Source organism: Octopus bimaculoides, chromosome 28 (assembly GCF_046866305.1).
Source record: "Octopus bimaculoides isolate indiv1 chromosome 28, ASM4686630v1, whole genome shotgun sequence".
Classification (NCBI taxonomy): domain Eukaryota; kingdom Metazoa; phylum Mollusca; class Cephalopoda; order Octopoda; family Octopodidae; genus Octopus; species Octopus bimaculoides.
In genome coordinates, this window is record NC_142955.1 from 14,920,168 (window position 1) to 14,937,906 (window position 17,739).

General features: G+C 36.4%; 1 protein-coding gene across 14 annotated transcripts in view; it reads right to left on the minus strand.

Moving 5' to 3' along the window:
* The window catches only part of LOC106873074 (D-amino-acid oxidase), a 36,284-nt gene that overhangs the window by 7,156 nt on the left and 11,389 nt on the right, over positions 1–17,739 (minus strand). For 4 of the 14 annotated variants that reach the window (XR_016238817.1, XR_016238824.1, XR_016238819.1 and 1 more), the window contains exons 7-12: positions 17,693–17,739; positions 16,421–16,491; positions 10,542–10,659; positions 9,039–9,137; positions 4,232–4,931; positions 3,899–4,192 (exon numbers count right to left, since the gene is read on the minus strand). The exon at positions 17,693–17,739 is cut by the window's right edge and continues 55 nt beyond it. Coding sequence is in view for 7 of the 14 variants with exons in the window: in XM_014920291.3 (XP_014775777.1) it covers positions 4,812–4,931; positions 9,039–9,137; positions 10,542–10,659; positions 16,421–16,491; positions 17,693–17,739 (455 nt within the window). In the remaining 7 variants the exon portion in view is untranslated. Of the gene's footprint in view, positions 1–3,898; positions 4,932–9,038; positions 9,138–10,541; positions 10,660–16,420; positions 16,492–17,692 lie in introns of those variants that run through there. The other 10 variants (XM_014920291.3, XM_089344540.1, XM_014920293.3 and 7 more) reach the window with 4 other exon arrangements.

The window sequence follows — 17,739 nt, forward strand, 5'->3', positions numbered from 1 at the left end:
TATATATATATATACACACACACACACGTGTGTAAAGAATTTCATTCCAAGGTGTCCCCTTCTCTCCATTGCTTTTTTGCATGGCACTGATCCCACTTTCAAACGAATTGCATAACACCAGATAAGGGTGTGAAATTTTTAATAATACAATAAACCATCTTTTTATATATATATCATCATCATCATCATCGTTTAACGTCCGCTTTCCATGCTAGCATGGGTTGGACGATTTGACTGAGGACTGGTGAAACCGGATGGCAACACCAGGCTCCAGTCTGATTTGGCAGAGTTTCTACAGCTGGATGCCCTTCCTAACGCCAACCACTCAGAGAGTGTAGTGGGTGCTTTTACGTGTCACCCGCACGAAAACGGCCACGCTCGAAATGGTGTCTTTTATGTGCCACCCGCACAAGCCAGTCCAGGGGCACTGGCAACGATCTCGCTCGAAAATCCTACGGGAGCCAGTCAGGCGGTACTGGCAACAGCCACGCTCAAAATGGTGCATCTCATGTGCCACCCGCACAAGAACCAGTCCAGGGGCACTGGCAACGATCTTACTTGGCTTGCCGGGTCTTCTCACGCACAGCACATTTCCAAAGGTCTCGGTCAGTAGTCATCGCCTCGGTGAGGCCCAATGTACGAAGGTCTTACCTCACCACCTCAGCCCAGGTCTTCCTGGGCCTACCTCTTCCACGGGTTCCCTCAACTGTTAGGGTGTGGCACTTTTTCACGCAGCTATCCTCATCCATTCTCACCACATGTCCATACCAGCGCAATCGTCTCTCTTGCACGCCACAACTGATGCTTCTAATATATATATATATGGATAATCAAGCTGTTTGCAAGGAATGACCAAGAACTAAATGTCCAATAACTCAAATGATAGGTATTTTAACTAATCACAACGGATTAGAGTGGTAAGAATATAATAAACCAACTTAATATTTTCAAATAAGCAATAATAAAAATTGGTCTCGCTACAGCATCAAAAAGTGTCAACCACCCCTAGATAATTGCCTAAGAAAAAAATAAGGGAGTCACAATGAGTAGATTAGTTGCCGTGGCTAAAACCTACAAAACTAGCCCCAATTTAGGCTGAGGTTTAAATGCTTATCATTGCTACCAAATATCACATTTATACACTTACGTTCTCATGTGAATACAAACATGTGAGATGTCTACAATTTGTTCGAGACTTAGCTGCTATTTCTAGCTATGAATGAGAGATGTCTGAATTGTGTGGGATTTGGCTGCTATTTCTAGCTATACATTGTCGCCATGTTAATTTGTTGTGTGTATCTTATTTTGAGAATTCTTCTCGGAACGCTTTTTTGGAAACGCATCTCTCTAATTAAATGAAATGCAAAGAAAAAAGTTTTGAAAAGGGAAAGGCACTCATGGAATCTAAACAAACCTGTCGGACGATACAATTTATTTTTAGCAATCAGGTATTATTAATGATACGAGGGGCCTGACAATATCGTTTGCAAATTCTTGATTGTTTTTAATCAGATTTTTTTTTTACTGTGCACAGTGCACATGGTGGTGCACGGGCTTTACCTTCGCCCATTTTTTGATATTGTGATATACGATAGAAATAATTATAAAAAGGCGGCGGCGAGCTGGCAGAAACGTTAGCAACCCAGGCGAAATGCTTAGCGTTACGGTCTGAGTTCAAATTCCGCCGAGGTTGACTTTGCCTTTCATCCTTTCGGTGGCGATTAAATAAGTACCAGTTACGCACTGGGGTCGATGTAATCGACTTAATCCGTTTGTCTGTCCTTGTTTGTCCCCTCTATGTGTAGCCCCTTGTGGGCAATAAAGAAATAATTCTAAAACAATAGAGTAAATATGTTCAAGATGTACACAAGTTTCGTACATTTATTTTTGTGGATCTTTTTTAAAACGGGGGCCACATTTTTCATTAATGTTTTACGTAGTGTTTTTGGTACCGAAAGACTTTCAAACTTCGTATACTTATCTATTTTTGTATTCGAATTTATTTCATGTAAAAAATTGTCTTATTTCGATAATTTCAACCAATCACTGACAAGTATTCAGTTGTTTAAATTTACTCCTTTGGCTGATTAAGCGATGTAAAGCGTATTTAATCTCCATACCTTCGTTTTATTTGCTTTTTTCATTTTAAATTTGTTTTAACCCTAACCCTAACCCTACGGTTAGGGTTAATTGTTTCAGAATCGTTTGTTTATGTAGTCGGCACTTAATGTATATCGGCTGAATGGACGTCAGTGATTGGTTGAAATTACAGAAATACGACAACTTTAACATGGAATAATTTATGGATTTCTTTTTTTTTTAAGAAGACTAAGAGAAAAAGATGTTTTATATGACACATTCTACCAGTGTTTCAAGTTTCAAAGTGTTTCGTTAATGAAAAATGTGGCCCTCGTTTTAAAAAAGATCCATTTTTGTTTTGAGTTTATAGAGAAAATAAATTATAAAAATGAAAAATATATATAAACATATATATAAAGGGGCAAATTCTTTTCACTTTAATGTTTTTGTTTGTATTAAATTTCAATTTGCACATGTCCGTCAATTCGCTACGATCTCTTTTAAGTTAATAAAATCAAAAATTCAAATTTTTTTTTCCATATTCATAATCCCCGACATCTAAAAACATAGGAATCCGAAAAAAAATTATTCAAAAAACTGCATTTTTCAAGGAGAGGTGCGAAATTTCATTAGCCCCAAAATAATCATACAACATATAATTCAGTAGCTATTTGATTCCAAAAATTGAAGAATGCTTCATTTCCAAATCTCTGACTCCACATTAATTCTGCATGTGCACCATCCATTTCTGTTGGATGTTTTAAAAAGTGGCTTTCACAAACATCACGACAAAACTGATTCCAATCTGCATATGTTGCACATATGGTTATCTCACATTGCACCATTACTACTTCTCTATCAAGACCTTTGCCTTTTCCAGCACCGATGCACCATAAATATGTAAATGCTATTATTTGCCAAATTTCCAATTTACTTCTTTCAAAAAATGAACCCTTTCTTATGTTTATAGTTTTCCGACAAACACTACATCTCCAAATTACTTTATCAATTGAGCGAGAATAATTTCCTTTAACACATGGCCATCCACAACAAATTTCTTGTCTTGATAATAAACCATATCTTCTACACCAGATAATGGCCTTTTCTGTTGTTCCCAAATCTCTTCCGAGGCGGAATAAGGTCATGGAATTAAAAGCTTCACGCTCAGGCACAAAATTTGCCATAGTATCCGTTATAAGCTGAATTGAAAGAAACAGATTTTGAAACGATATTGTCGGGTCCCTCGTATCATTAATAATACCTGATTGGTAAAAGTAGATTACTGCCCTTGTTTATATTCCACAAGGGCCCGTTTCTGTTTTGTTTTGATATAACGAAGGAAAGTGTTGTATACAGTGCTCTGCTGCACTACAACTAAAAAAAAAATGTATAGGCAAGACTTCCTTTTGTACCCAAACACCTTTTTATATATATTTTTTTCTACACAAACCCCCATTTTCGGCTACGGAGAATACGAATCTGCAAAAAAATTGGCAAAAATCGGCATTTTGAAATTAATCCCCACACCCCCACCCCGCTAATTTCTTTTTGTGTTTGTTGATAGAAAATTTCATGTTTCATGGTGAGCAACCTAGTTAAATGCAGGAGCTTATATACGGCTAGTCACTCTGCTAGAAATAGCCATCAAATCTGTCTCAAATCACATTGTATTATCTTAATAAAGGATACATTAGACAACCTAACTTTTGAAAAAACAAAAACAAAAGATGTGCAATGTCTTTGTAGATCTGCTTGATTAGGGATGACCTAGGGCTAAGCAATAAGAACAACAATAGTAACAATTACAAGGAAGTCAGTATTGAATGCAATATATTATTTATTTAGAGAATTCATTGAAACCAAAATCACTTGTTACAAAACTAGGCAGAAGGTTTGCAATTTCGAGGGGAGGGTGTTAGTCAGTAGCGATGACCCCCAGTACTTTATTAGTACTTTATTTTATAGACTCTGGAAGAATGATATGTGAAGTTAACGTTGGCAAGGTTTGACTGCAGAACGTAAAGAGCCTCAAGTAACACCACAAACCATCTTTCCATCACTCTACCGATTCTGCTAATCCACTGCTGTAAATTACCTCCTTTAGAGTGCTACTCTATCAGCTGCTCTCCAACATCATGGCCCAGTGTGCCACTCTATCAGCTGCTCTCCAACATCATGGCCCAGTGTGCCACTCTATCAGCTGCTCTCCAACATCATGGCCCAGTGTGCCACTCTATCAGCTGCTCTCCAACATCATGGCCCAGTGTGCCACAACCACTAAAAAGTTAGACTTCAATTGAAATTTATTATTAAAGCTTGAACCTCGTTAGCATTCTTAGGTCAGAAATTTAGTCTCTGAGTTCAAATCCCAATCAGTTGTTCTAAATATACACTTAAGTAACCGATTGATAATCTGTAATTAAATTGATTGAACTGCGTGAAAAAAAAATGTAAACATTGAAACTTTTTTTTTGCCTTTAAAGATGAAATTAATTGTTTGGAAATTGTGCTAAGCTAATTAAATACCTGTGAGTATATGTTTATATCTAGTCATTAGTGTGTGTGTGTGTGAATGTCTGTTCTTATGTATATGTGTGTGTTTACATATATGTGTGTGTATCTGTATATATGTGTTTGTCTATGTATGCGTATATCTATGTGTGCCTGTGTATGTGTGTGTGTGTGTGTATTGCTAATGCTGTTTCAATACAATCCAGCTATGACTCGCACCATTAAAGTTTAGCACCATACCGTGGTGCTACACCAGCTTCTCTGATCATAGCCACAACATCTTTTGCACAACCAACGAAAGTTGTCAGACCACAGCCACCATGACCGTAGTTGTTAATGACCTAAAGGGAGAGAAAACAACAACAACATATATATATATATATATATATATACACAATGCTTTCTACTATAGAAACAAGGCCTTAAATTTGGGGAGAGGGGTTAGTCAATTATATCGACTCCAGTGCTTCATCAGTACTTATTTTATTGACCCAGAAAGGATGAAATGCAAAGTGGACCTCGGCAGAAATTGAATTTAGAACATAAAGATGGACGAAATATTGCTAAGCATTTTGCTTGGCATGCTAATGATTCTGTCAGCTCACAACCTTAATAACATATATAATAACAACAATATATGTACTTCAGTTGTGTAACCACACGTGTGCTTTTTTTGCACTATTTTTTCTTCTCACCAAACGTTTCCTCTTTCTGACAAAGAGCCATGCTCAAAATGTTACACACACCCTCTCTTTCCATCTTAAACTGTGAGTCAACCTTTTACATTCACTGAGTATGTCCTGTCAACTTGTTTTTAATTTTGTTTCTGATTTTCCTATATATATATATATATATATATATATATATATATATATATATAGCATCGCCTTTCTGGCACTTGTGCCCGCGGCATGTGTAAGGACTTTCGAGCAAGGTCATTGCCAGTGCCCCTGGACTGGCTCCTGTGCGGGTGGCACGTAAAAGCACCCTCTACACTCTCTGAGTATTTGGCGTTAGGAAGGGCATCCAGCTGTAGAAACTCTGCCAAATCAGATTGGAGCCTGGTGTAGCCATCTGGTTTCACCAGTCCTCAGTCAAATCATCCAACCCATGCTAGCATGGAAAGCGGATGTTAAACGACGATGATATATATATCAGATTAAGCACTTAAATGTGAAACAAGGTGGAAAAAATAGTACTCAAATACCAGAGATAGAGTAATATGCTTTATTATAAAGCAGCAAAAATATCACAAAAACTGTTACTCAGAGTTTCACGTTCTGATTCATCAGACAGTTTTGTTTAGAATATATATAAACAAACCTGTCCGACAAATGGGAACATGAAACTCTGAGTAACAGACAGTTTCTGTAATATTTTTGCTGCTTTTTAATAACGTGTATATATATATATATATACCAGTTGTTTGTCTGTCTGTGCCTTTATTCTTATTGTATCAAAAGGCATTTTAGAAGCTTCCTTGATCCAGTGTCAACTATCAAAGTTTAAGAATTTGTTTTTGGTATACAAGACATTCGAGCGAGTTCGTTGCCAGTACCGCCTAACTGGCCTTCGTGCCGGTGGCATGTAAAAGCACCCACTACACTCTCTGAGTGGTTGGCATTAGGAAGGGTATCCAGCTGTAGAAACTCTGCCAAATCAGATTGGAGCCTGGTGTAGCCACCTGGTTCACCAGTCCTCAGTCAAATCGTCCAACCCATGCTAGCATGAAAAGCGGACGTTAAACGATGATGATGATGATGAAGATGATCTCAACCTCAAACTCCTCTATACTTGTGATGGAAGCGGTAAACTCAAAATAGTCTTATATGTTAATTGGTGTGTGATAAAGGCATGATAATTAAAGATATGAAGCGGTGGAAACCTAGTACAGTAATGCCTCACTTTACGGGGACCTATTTTACAAGACCCCAGATTTACAAGTCTTATTTTATAATGAATATAAAAAGGTTAAACAGCCATTTTATAGAGTAAAATGATGTCATAAAATTTCAATGTCTTAGTTTGTCCATGCTCAAGGGTTATTGACGAGAAGGGACAAAGAGAGATGTCACTAGAGGACCGTTAGGGGACGAGATGACATCACATCAGCAAGCAACAGGGCACCTCTCTCCCTTTTTTATGGCGTCTGTGGAAGTGGCAAGACGGTAGTGTCAACATGTGATAACTAAAGGATCTGGCCATAGTTCCCGAGTGCAATTCAAGGTGAGAGCAACTATATTTTCATGCTTCGAAACTACTTGGTATTTTTAAAACCCACTCAATATGTACAATGGACACCGATGGGAACAAAAAGAAATGAAAAGCCATCATTTTGGAAATGAAGAGCAAAGTTGTAAAAATATACAATGGTGGTACAACTGTGAAAAACATTTGTGACAAATTTTCACTTACCTCATCGACTGTCTGCACAATTCTCAAAGCAAAACAGAAATATTTATCTTATGTGAGAAATGCGCAGCCTTTGCAATCAACCTGGGCTCATAAAAGAGATGATGAAAGCATTATTCTAGAAATGGAAAAACTTTTAAATGCACGGATAAGTGACAAAACACAATGCATGCATATGAATGTTAATCAGGCGTCGATTTGTAGCAAAGTATTGTCTCATTTCAATATGCTTTAAGAAATGAAAGGTGACACAAATGAAACTTTTGTTGCAAGCAGAGGATGGTTTGTTTGATTTAAAAATCGACATAGGTGGTATTCCGTCAAAATACAAGAAGTATCAAGCACTGATGTTGATGCAGCAGAAAAATCTCCAGAAACATTGGCAGAAATTATTGAAGAACGGAGCTACTTGCCACAACTGATTTTGAATGCTGGTGAAACACAACTTTTCTGGAAATGTGTGCCATCCAGAAGTTATATTGCTATGGAAGACTCTACACTGTCTGGTTTTAAAATTGCAAAAGATCGACTGACATTATTATTTGGAGGAAATGCACCTGGGGATTTGAAATTAAAATCAATGCTAGTTTATTGAGTGGAAAATCCTAGGACACTTAAAGACATCTTAAGAAGTACCCTTCCAGTCATGGAAATCTAATAAAAAGGTTTGAGTTACAGCAACATTATTTGAAGAAGGCGTTTCATATCACTTTTTGCCAGAAATTAAGAAATATTGTGATAAGAACTAACTTCCATTTCATGTAACATTGTTTATTGACAATGCATTGAGCCACCCTTCAATTCTGCAACATCTCCATCCTAAGTTATTTTTTTGCCTCCAAATAAAATATCACTTTTGCAACCAATGGACCAGGGTGTTATTGCAACTTTTGAAGCCCATTATCTATGTTACACATTTGCAATGCTGCAGGAAGAAACAAACAAAGAAGGAGGACCTATTGTAATGGAATTCTGGAAAAATCACAACATTTATACAGCAGTAAAAATCATAGGAAATGCATGGGATAATATAACTCAAAAGAACATGAGGGGCATTTGGAAAAACTTTGCCGTCTTAATGATTTTGAGGGTTTTGAATCACTGCAGTAATATGTACAAAAAGAAACAGAAGAAATTGTAAACCTGGCAAATGAATTGAATCTCGACATATTGGCAAATGAAGCCGCTTTAGTAACATAGTGATGAACTCACCAGCGAAAACCTTATTGCAATGCAAGAGCAAGCAACAATAGAAGAGGGAAAAGACACAGTCGATGAAACACCAGTTAATGCATTCTTGTTGAAAGGACTCATGAAAGCATTTCAACATTTGGATAAAGCCTTGGAAATTTTTCAAGCACAAGATCCAAATTTTGAACAAAGAGCTTCTACTATCACAAGTGCCTCTGCATGTTAATGAGAAATTTAAGCAAACAATTCTAGACTTGTTTTTTTAAAAAAGAAATCTACAAGTCTGTCAACGAGTGCTAATAAATCAGTGATCGCATCTACAAGTGATGATGTTCATGAGTCTAGCGTGAGGGAGTGAAAGTGATTCAGAAAACAATCATAATAATATTTTTCATTACAAACGACCCTGACATTCTTTTTACTTTACAAGAAATATTCTTTACATTCTACTGTTGTTTTGTTGCCATTTATTTACGAGTGTTGTAAATTTTATAGGTAAAATATTTTTCTGGGAATGAATTATGATTTATAACATTGTGCTATGGGAAATTATTGCTCTGCTTTATGAGTGGTCTTCGGGATCAAATTAATTCCTACTTTGAGGCATTACTGTATTAAGTTTATCAGAGATACAATTAAATCAACCAGTGATGACCTGTGTGTTTTACGAAAGATCTGAAAGTGACTTTTTGATTTGCTGTATATCAACTTAATGGAGATGTTCCTAATATAGTCTTCTTTGTGGCTCTCTCTCCTAGATAAAGTTGGTTGTGAAATAGGGATTCAGTCAAAGAATAGGAGTAAGAGTAAAAGGAAGAGACAGTAGTAGAGATAAGAGAACTCACCTGTTTAGTCCGACCATTAAATGTGACAATTTCCTGGTCCAGACGGGTTTGTTTCCTAAATGGTCTCAGTCCAACTCTTGTCTCCAAAATTTCCACATTCTGAGAGACAGAGAAAAAATGATTTACGACAATACAATCTTTGCTATCAAATACTTATATGGTTAATAATGAGTAATGGAATTAGGTGTGGAGAAGATTAGATTGTTGACCATTCTAATGCTTTACACTCAAGACTATGATACTCTACCATGATTCCTGCAGAATCCACTTTGTTGCCAAGATTTATGTAGAGTCTGGGATAATTGGATCTCTTCCATCCACCAAACTCAGAGAATAAGGAACAATCATTGTTTTGTTTTCCCCTCTTTCTCCTCCTGCACTTCATTACCCATGTATGAATGATATGGTCATATCCCATGTCATGTAACAGAAACTGTCTCAACTATTCTGACCACAAACAAATACTATTATCAGACAAGAACCACAAGGCCTCTAAATACCTGATCCACAAGGATGCAGCTATTGCAGTCAACATCAATACATTCTATTATTATTACTATTGTTCAGTAGTTTTATTTTTATAATGTGCTTTCACTTCACTACCGAGCGCAGCTCTGTGCGCCTTGGGTATGTGCTGTGGTTTGCTGTGGTGCTCTTATGGTTACTGTATTGAAAGTGTTTTGCGTAGGATGTGTGCAGTGCCCAATAGTGCAATTTTCTGTATGTTATATATATTTGTAAGTCCTGATGTTTTTGTTATGCATTTGTTTGAATATTTTTTTATTATACCTAAGGCACCTACTATGATAGGAATTGTTTCTGATTTTAGATTCCACATTCGAGTTACCTCTATTTCCAGGTCTTTTTTGTATTTTGATAGTTTCTCCATTTATTTTAGGGAAACGTTGTCATCTGCTGGTATTGATAACCTTGATGTTCTAGATCACAATTCCATCTATAGTTTCTTACAAACCACCATTCCTCATCTCTGTATTTTTAAAATGTAGAGTTTACAATGTGAGACGGTTGTCTGCTGTTGGATAATTAATAAGTTTCTGAGTTAGGGATGAAGAGCTCTTTCTGAAATGTAAGAAATCACTTCTGCTTGTGGCACAAACCTATGGCACACAAACTTATGACACCAAAACCTACATTTTTTGAATTTTCATTTTTTTATTTTCACACAGATACATAGTGCTGGTGCCACATGAAAAGCAGTCTTTACACTCTGTAAAGTAGTTGGCATTAGGAATGATATCTAACTGTAGAATCCATGCCAAAATAGACTCTGGTTCATTGGATCATTTCAAACCATCCAACCTAAGCTAGCATGGAAAATGGACATTAAATAATGATGATGATGATGATGATGATGATGATGATGATGATGATGATGATGGTGGTGGTGGTGGTGGTGATGATACTGGCCATTATTAGTTTCCTAGGGTTTCAGTGATTTTTGAATAGATTGAAGCATAAAAATGGAGAAAAGAGCCTATTTACCTTCAAACTGGGCACAACTTGAGCACAGCTGTCCAATATGTGTCTTTGGTCCTCTTCATTCGGAGTAGTGTCCCAGTTGCCTTCTTGATCTGTTCCTCCCATAACAACATAGTTCTTCCTTTACATATACATTATATATATATATGTATATATATGTATATACATACACACACACACATATGTATGTACATATATATACATATATATATGTACATCTAAATATTTATAAACATTTGTATATTCAGACATATATACATGTATACACAAATTCACACATGTACATAATATATATATATATATATATATATATATATATATATATATATATATATATATATATATATAACTTTTATAAGTAATATTCTAAAAGAATATATAACTGAACTTATGTTGAGTGCTCAATTATCTTGAGCAAATAAATGTGTATATATGTGTTTTTATATCATTAATAAATTCGTAGAACTCATCAATAATATATTCAGGAAATCAATATTTAATATTTTGAAAGATATACATCCAACATAACATGGTAACATAATAAATTTAAAAGTTTAAAACATAAATATACGGAATATAAATATGAATTCATATAAAAATCTAAAAATAGATTTATATATGTTTAAATATATATGCGTATAAAAATTTATGTATAAATAAGCATGAGTATTATAAATTCTAAAATATAAAATATAAAGAAACCTAAAGTTTAAAGAATGAAATATCTTACGATCGTATGTATGTATCTGTGTATGTGTGTCTTGCTGCATATATCCATGAAAGTTACAGACAACAATGAGAAAGCTGATAAGTTGGAGCATTCGGATGAAAATACTGTGTGGCTTATTTGCAGCCAACATTTCTTTGTGAAAGTTGCTCTGAAAGAAGTAGTGAACCAGTAAGGGGACTTGTTAGAGACTCTGAAAGCAATGGTGTTACTGTTTCCAGAATGCAGGATACTGTGAAAGTAAGTTGTTATCTTTCATGAGGAAATCTCTTGTAATACTCTCTGTTCACTTCAAAGAATTTATGGAAATGTGTTTCCTTGTTCTTTTCTTTTTCTTTCAATCGTTTCTGTCATTTGATTGCGGTCATGCTGGAGCATCGCCCTTTTAGCCGAACAAATCAACCCCAGGACTTATTCTTTGTAAGCCTGGTACTTATTCTATCGGACTATTTTGCTGAACTGCTAAGTTACAGGGACATAAACACACCAGCATCAGTTGTCACACAATGGTGGGGGTCAAACATGGACACACAAACACACACACACACATGCATATGTATATATATATATATAAATAATGGGTTTCTTTCAGTTTTTGTCTACCAAATCCACTCACAAGGCTTTGGTCAGCCCGAGGCTATAGGAGAAGACACTTGCCCAAGGTCTCACACAGTGGGACCAAACCCAGAACCATTTGGTTGGTAAGCAAGGTACTTACCACACAGCCACTCCTGCACCTATATGTAAATTGTTTAAATTCTTCCAATAAAAAGTGGTTATGTTATGACTTAAACACAAATCTCAATCAATGGAAGTTAGATGCAACAATAATATTGAGTTATAAGCTGCAAACTAGAGAATACTTATTCTGGTGGTGAGAGTCACAACACCTACTGAAAGAATGGACTTCACCAAACGACTATAAATAGTAACAGTCCGAGTCACAACACCTACTGAAAGAATGGACTTCACCAAACGACTATAAATAGTAACAGTCTGAGTCACAACACCTACTGAAAGAATGGACTTCACCAAACGACTATAAATAGTAACAGTCTGAGTCAGAACACCTACTGAAAGAATGGACTTCACCAAACGACTATAAATAGTAACAGTCTGAGTCACAACACCTACTGAAAGAATGGACTTCACCAAACGACTATAAATAGTAACAGTCTGAGTCAGAACACCTACTGAAAGAATGGACTTGACCAAACGACTATAAATAGTAACAGTCTGAGTCAGAACACCTACTGAAAGAATGGACTTCACCAAACGACTATAAATAGTAACAGTCTGAGTCACAACACCTACTGAAAGAATGGACTTCACCAAACGACTATAAATAGTAACAGTCTGAGTCAGAACACCTACTGAAAGAATGGACTTCACCAAACGACTATAAATAGTAACAGTCTGAGTCACAACACCTACTGAAAGAATGGACTTCACCAAACGACTATAAATAGTAACAGTCTGAGTCAGAACACCTACTGAAAGAATGGACTTGACCAAACGACTATAAATAGTAACAGTCTGAGTCAGAACACCTACTGAAAGAATGGACTTCACCAAACGACTATAAATAGTAACAGTCTGAGTCAGAACACCTACTGAAAGAATGGACTTCACCAAACGACTATAAATAGTAACAGTCTGAGTCACAACACCTACTGAAAGAATGGACTTCACCAAACGACTATAACAGTAACAGTCTGAGTCAGAACACCTACTGAAAGAATGGACTTCACCAAACGACTATAAATAGTAACAGTCTGAGTCAGAACACCTACTGAAAGAATGGACTTGACCAAACGACTATAAATAGTAACAGTCTGAGTCACAACACCTACTGAAAGAATGAACTTGACCAAACGACTATAAATAGTAACAGTCTGAGTCAGAACACCTACTGAAAGAATGGACTTGACCAAACGACTATAAATAGTAACAGTCTGAGTCAGAACACCTACTGGAAGAATGGACTTGACCAAACGACTATAAATAGTAACAGTCTGAGTCACAACACCTACTGAAAGAATGGACTTCACCAAACGACTATAAATAGTAACAGTCGGAGTCACAACACCTACTGAAAGAATGGACTTCACCAAACGACTATAAATAGTAACAGTCTGAGTCACAACACCTACTGAAAGAATGGACTTGACCAAACGACTATAAATAGTAACAGTCTGAGTCACAACACCTACTGAAAGAATGGACTTCACCAAACGACTATAAATAGTAACAGTCTGAGTCAGAACACCTACTGAAAGAATGGACTTCACCAAACGACTATAAATAGTAACAGTCTGAGTCAGAACACCTACTGAAAGAATGGACTTGACCAAACGACTATAAATAGTAACATTCTGAGTCACAACACCTACTGAAAGAATGGACTTGACCAAACGACTATAAACAGTAACAGTCTGAGTCAGAACACCTACTGAAAGAATGGACTTCACCAAACGACTATAAATAGTAACAGTCTGAGTCAGAACACCTACTGAAAGAATGGACTTCACCAAACGACTATAAATAGTAACAGTCTGAGTCACAACACCTACTGAAAGAATGGACTTCACCAAACGACTATAAACAGTAACAGTCTGAGTCAGAACACCTACTGAAAGAATGGACTTGACCAAACGACTATAAATAGTAACAGTCTGAGTCACAACACCTACTGAAAGAATGGACTTGACCAAACGACTATAAATAGTAACAGTCTGAGTCACAACACCTACTGAAAGAATGGACTTCACCAAACGACTATAAATAGTAACAGTCTGAGTCAGAACACCTACTGAAAGAATGGACTTGACCAAACGACTATAAATAGTAACAGTCTGAGTCACAACACCTACTGAAAGAATGGACTTGACCAAACGACTATAAATAGTAACAGTATGAGTCACAACACCTACTGAAAGAATGGACTTGACCAAACGACTATAAATAGTAACAGTCTGAGTCAGAACACCTACTGAAAGAATGAACTTGACCAAACGACTATAAATAGTAACAGTCTGAGTCAGAACACCTACTGAAAGAATGGACTTGACCAAACGACTATAAATAGTAACAGTCTGAGTCAGAACACCTACTGAAAGAATGGACTTCACCAAACGACTATAAATAGTAACAGTCTGAGTCACAACACCTACTGAAAGAATGGACTTCACCAAACGACTATAAATAGTAACAGTCTGAGTCACAACACCTACTGAAAGAATGGACTTCACCAAACGACTATAAACAGTAACAGTCTGAGTCAGAACACCTACTGAAAGAATGGACTTGCCCAAACGACTATAAATAGTAACAGTCTGAGTCAGAACACCTACTGAAAGAATGGACTTCACCAAACGACTATAAATAGTAACAGTCTGAGTCACAACACCTACTGAAAGAATGGACTTGACCAAACGACTATAAATAGTAACAGTCTGAGTCACAACACCTACTGAAAGAATGGACTTGACCAAACGACTATAAATAGTAACAGTCTGAGTCACAACACCTACTGAAAGAATGGACTTCACCAAACGACTATAAATAGTAACAGTCTGAGTCAGAACACCTACTGAAAGAATGGACTTCACCAAACGACTATAAATAGTAACAGTCTGAGTCAGAACACCTACTGAAAGAATGGACTTGACCAAACGACTATAAATAGTAACAGTCTGAGTCACAACACCTACTGAAAGAATGGACTTGACCAAACGACTATAAATAGTAACAGTCTGAGTCAGAACACCTACTGAAAGAATGGACTTGCCCAAACCACTATAAATAGTAACAGTCTGAGTCAGAACACCTACTGAAAGAATGGACTTGCCCAAACCACTATAAATAGTAACAGTCTGAGTGAGAGGCGGACAGAGTAGGCATTAATCACACAGAATTGTGAGGTGTCCTTCTGGTAGTTTGTCAGAATATCATTTGTTGGTTTGTGTATATTTCATGGAGTGTTTGTTGAATTATGTTGTTACTTCATTATATGTTATTGTTACTACACAAGTATTGTCATTAATAGTGACAAACTACATAATTAACGATGGATGACTATGTTACAATGCTTATCTATTTCCATTGTTATGCTTACACACGAACATGCAGAGTGTGTCAGAGGTGGTCATTTTCTTTACCTGAAAACTCTAAATTTTCCAGGTTTTTATTTAAACACATGGTACTATAACAAGATTTAACAACGACTATTGGTACACATCACCCTCATTTAACATCTGTTGTCCATGCTAGCATGGGTTGGACGGTTTGACTTGGGCTGGCAAACTGGAAGGCTACTCCAGACATCAGTCTGAGTTGGCATGGTTTCTACAACTGGATGCTCTTGCTAACGCCAACCACTCCGAGAATGTAATGGGTGTTTTTACGTGCCACCAGCATGGGTGTCATTTGTGTGAGACCAGTATCTGCCATGACTGTGGTTTTACTTGGTTTGATGGGTCTTCTTCTCAAGCATGACATAATGCCAAAGGTCTTGGTCATTGCCTCAAAAGGCACTTTTTATGTGCCACAAGCACAGGTGCCAGCTATGTGACACCAGAATCAGCCACAACTATGATGTCACTTGGCTTGATGTGTCTTCTCAAGTACAGGCATATCCCCAAAGGTCTCAGTCACTAGTCATTGCCTCTGTGAGACCCAAGATTCAAAGATCATGCTTCACCACTTCATCCCATGTCTTCCTGGGTCTATTTCTACACATGTTCTTTATATAATGTGGGTAGGGTAACTGTAGGATTTTTAACACTTTTTTTACCACATTTATGTCAAACTACACTGTTTTTTCAATTAACTTCTAAAATAATGAAGAATATAGTAAAATAACTTTGTCACTATTAGGCTGATGTTTGGAACATAAATTAACATGAAATTTTAATTGGAAGTTTTAATGTAGATCACTTTCAAACATGAATTGTGTCCCATAAAACCAAAGCAGTCATGGGTGGTCCAGAATCAAAATGGTTAATAGATGTTCAAAGAGAGTCCCTTTGATTTTGAAAGAAATAAGCCCATCTGCTGAGCGGCTGAGTTCTATGTTATTTTATAATTACACTTAAATGTATAAAGAGAGAGAAAATAGAAAAGAAAACGAGAAAAATATAACAAATTAACTTACGAAGGAAAAATAAATACTGGTTTACTTAACCCACTAACAATGTAGAAGTGTTTTATCCATGGTGCATTTACCTGTTAATAATAATAAAAAAATAATAATAATAAAATAATAATAATAAAATAATAATAATAAATAATAATAATAAATAATAATAATAAATAATAATAATAATAATAATAATAATAATAATAATAATAATAATAATAATAATAATGCACAGTAACAAGCTCTGAGAACTAATTACACTAAATTCCAAGTAGATAAGAGCAGTGAATCACCCGTTTGTAGGGTGTGTGGGAGTAAAAATGAAACAGTCTCACATATTGTGGGTGAGTTTAGCAAACCAGTTGAAAAGGGATACAAAAGGAGGAAGAAAAACGTAGCTAAGGTTGTTCACTGGAGATTCTGTGACAAGTAAGGTCTTGAAAGGACACAGAAATGGTATAAGCGTAAGGCAGAAGGCATCACCGAGAATAATGAGTATAAGATCTTATGGGATTTTACAATCTAGTGTGACTTACTGATTGATACTCAGACAGCAGACATTGTCGTAGTGGATAAAGGGAGAAGGAAAGCAAGATCAGAGATATTGTCAAATCTGGGGATGCACAAGCGAGCAACAAAGAACTGGAAAAGGTTAAAATGTACAAGACGAAATTGCATGAATTTGGGTAACAAGGAATGTAATGGTCATCCCAGTATTTAGCAGGGGGGGGGGGGGGCATTAACAACTAGGTTTAAAAAATTTGTTGGGGAAATTGTAATTGATATGAGGGTAGAACATGCTCAGAAAACTGCTTTGTTAGGGTCAGCAAGAACCTTGAGATCGGTATGTCTGAGTAAATCTGGAAATTCTGTATGGGCTACAGCCGAAAGTCCCTCAGAAAAGACAGCCAGTTGATTATCGTTATCCCACTGAGAATGTTGTCACTCGTGTTCACAACTAAATCTCTATAGAACACGATTATGGAACATGCAGCGACTACATTCTGTGGCCAGCAGAAGGTTGTGAATATCTGATGATATCAAAGATACCTTGCATTTTGTCTCTTTGCTGAACCACTAAGTTAGGGGACGTAAACACACCAACACCGGTTGTCAAATGGCAGCGGTGGTTGACAAACACTAACACAAAACACACAGACATATATATATACATACTCTTACCACACACGCACACATATGTACATGTATATATATATATACACAGACAATGGTTAAACATATGCGCTATGCATTTTTTTAATAAGATGTTTATGTATAATTATTTACCCTAATGACTTGACCTCGAATCGGAGTCATTTGTCGATCATTATTCA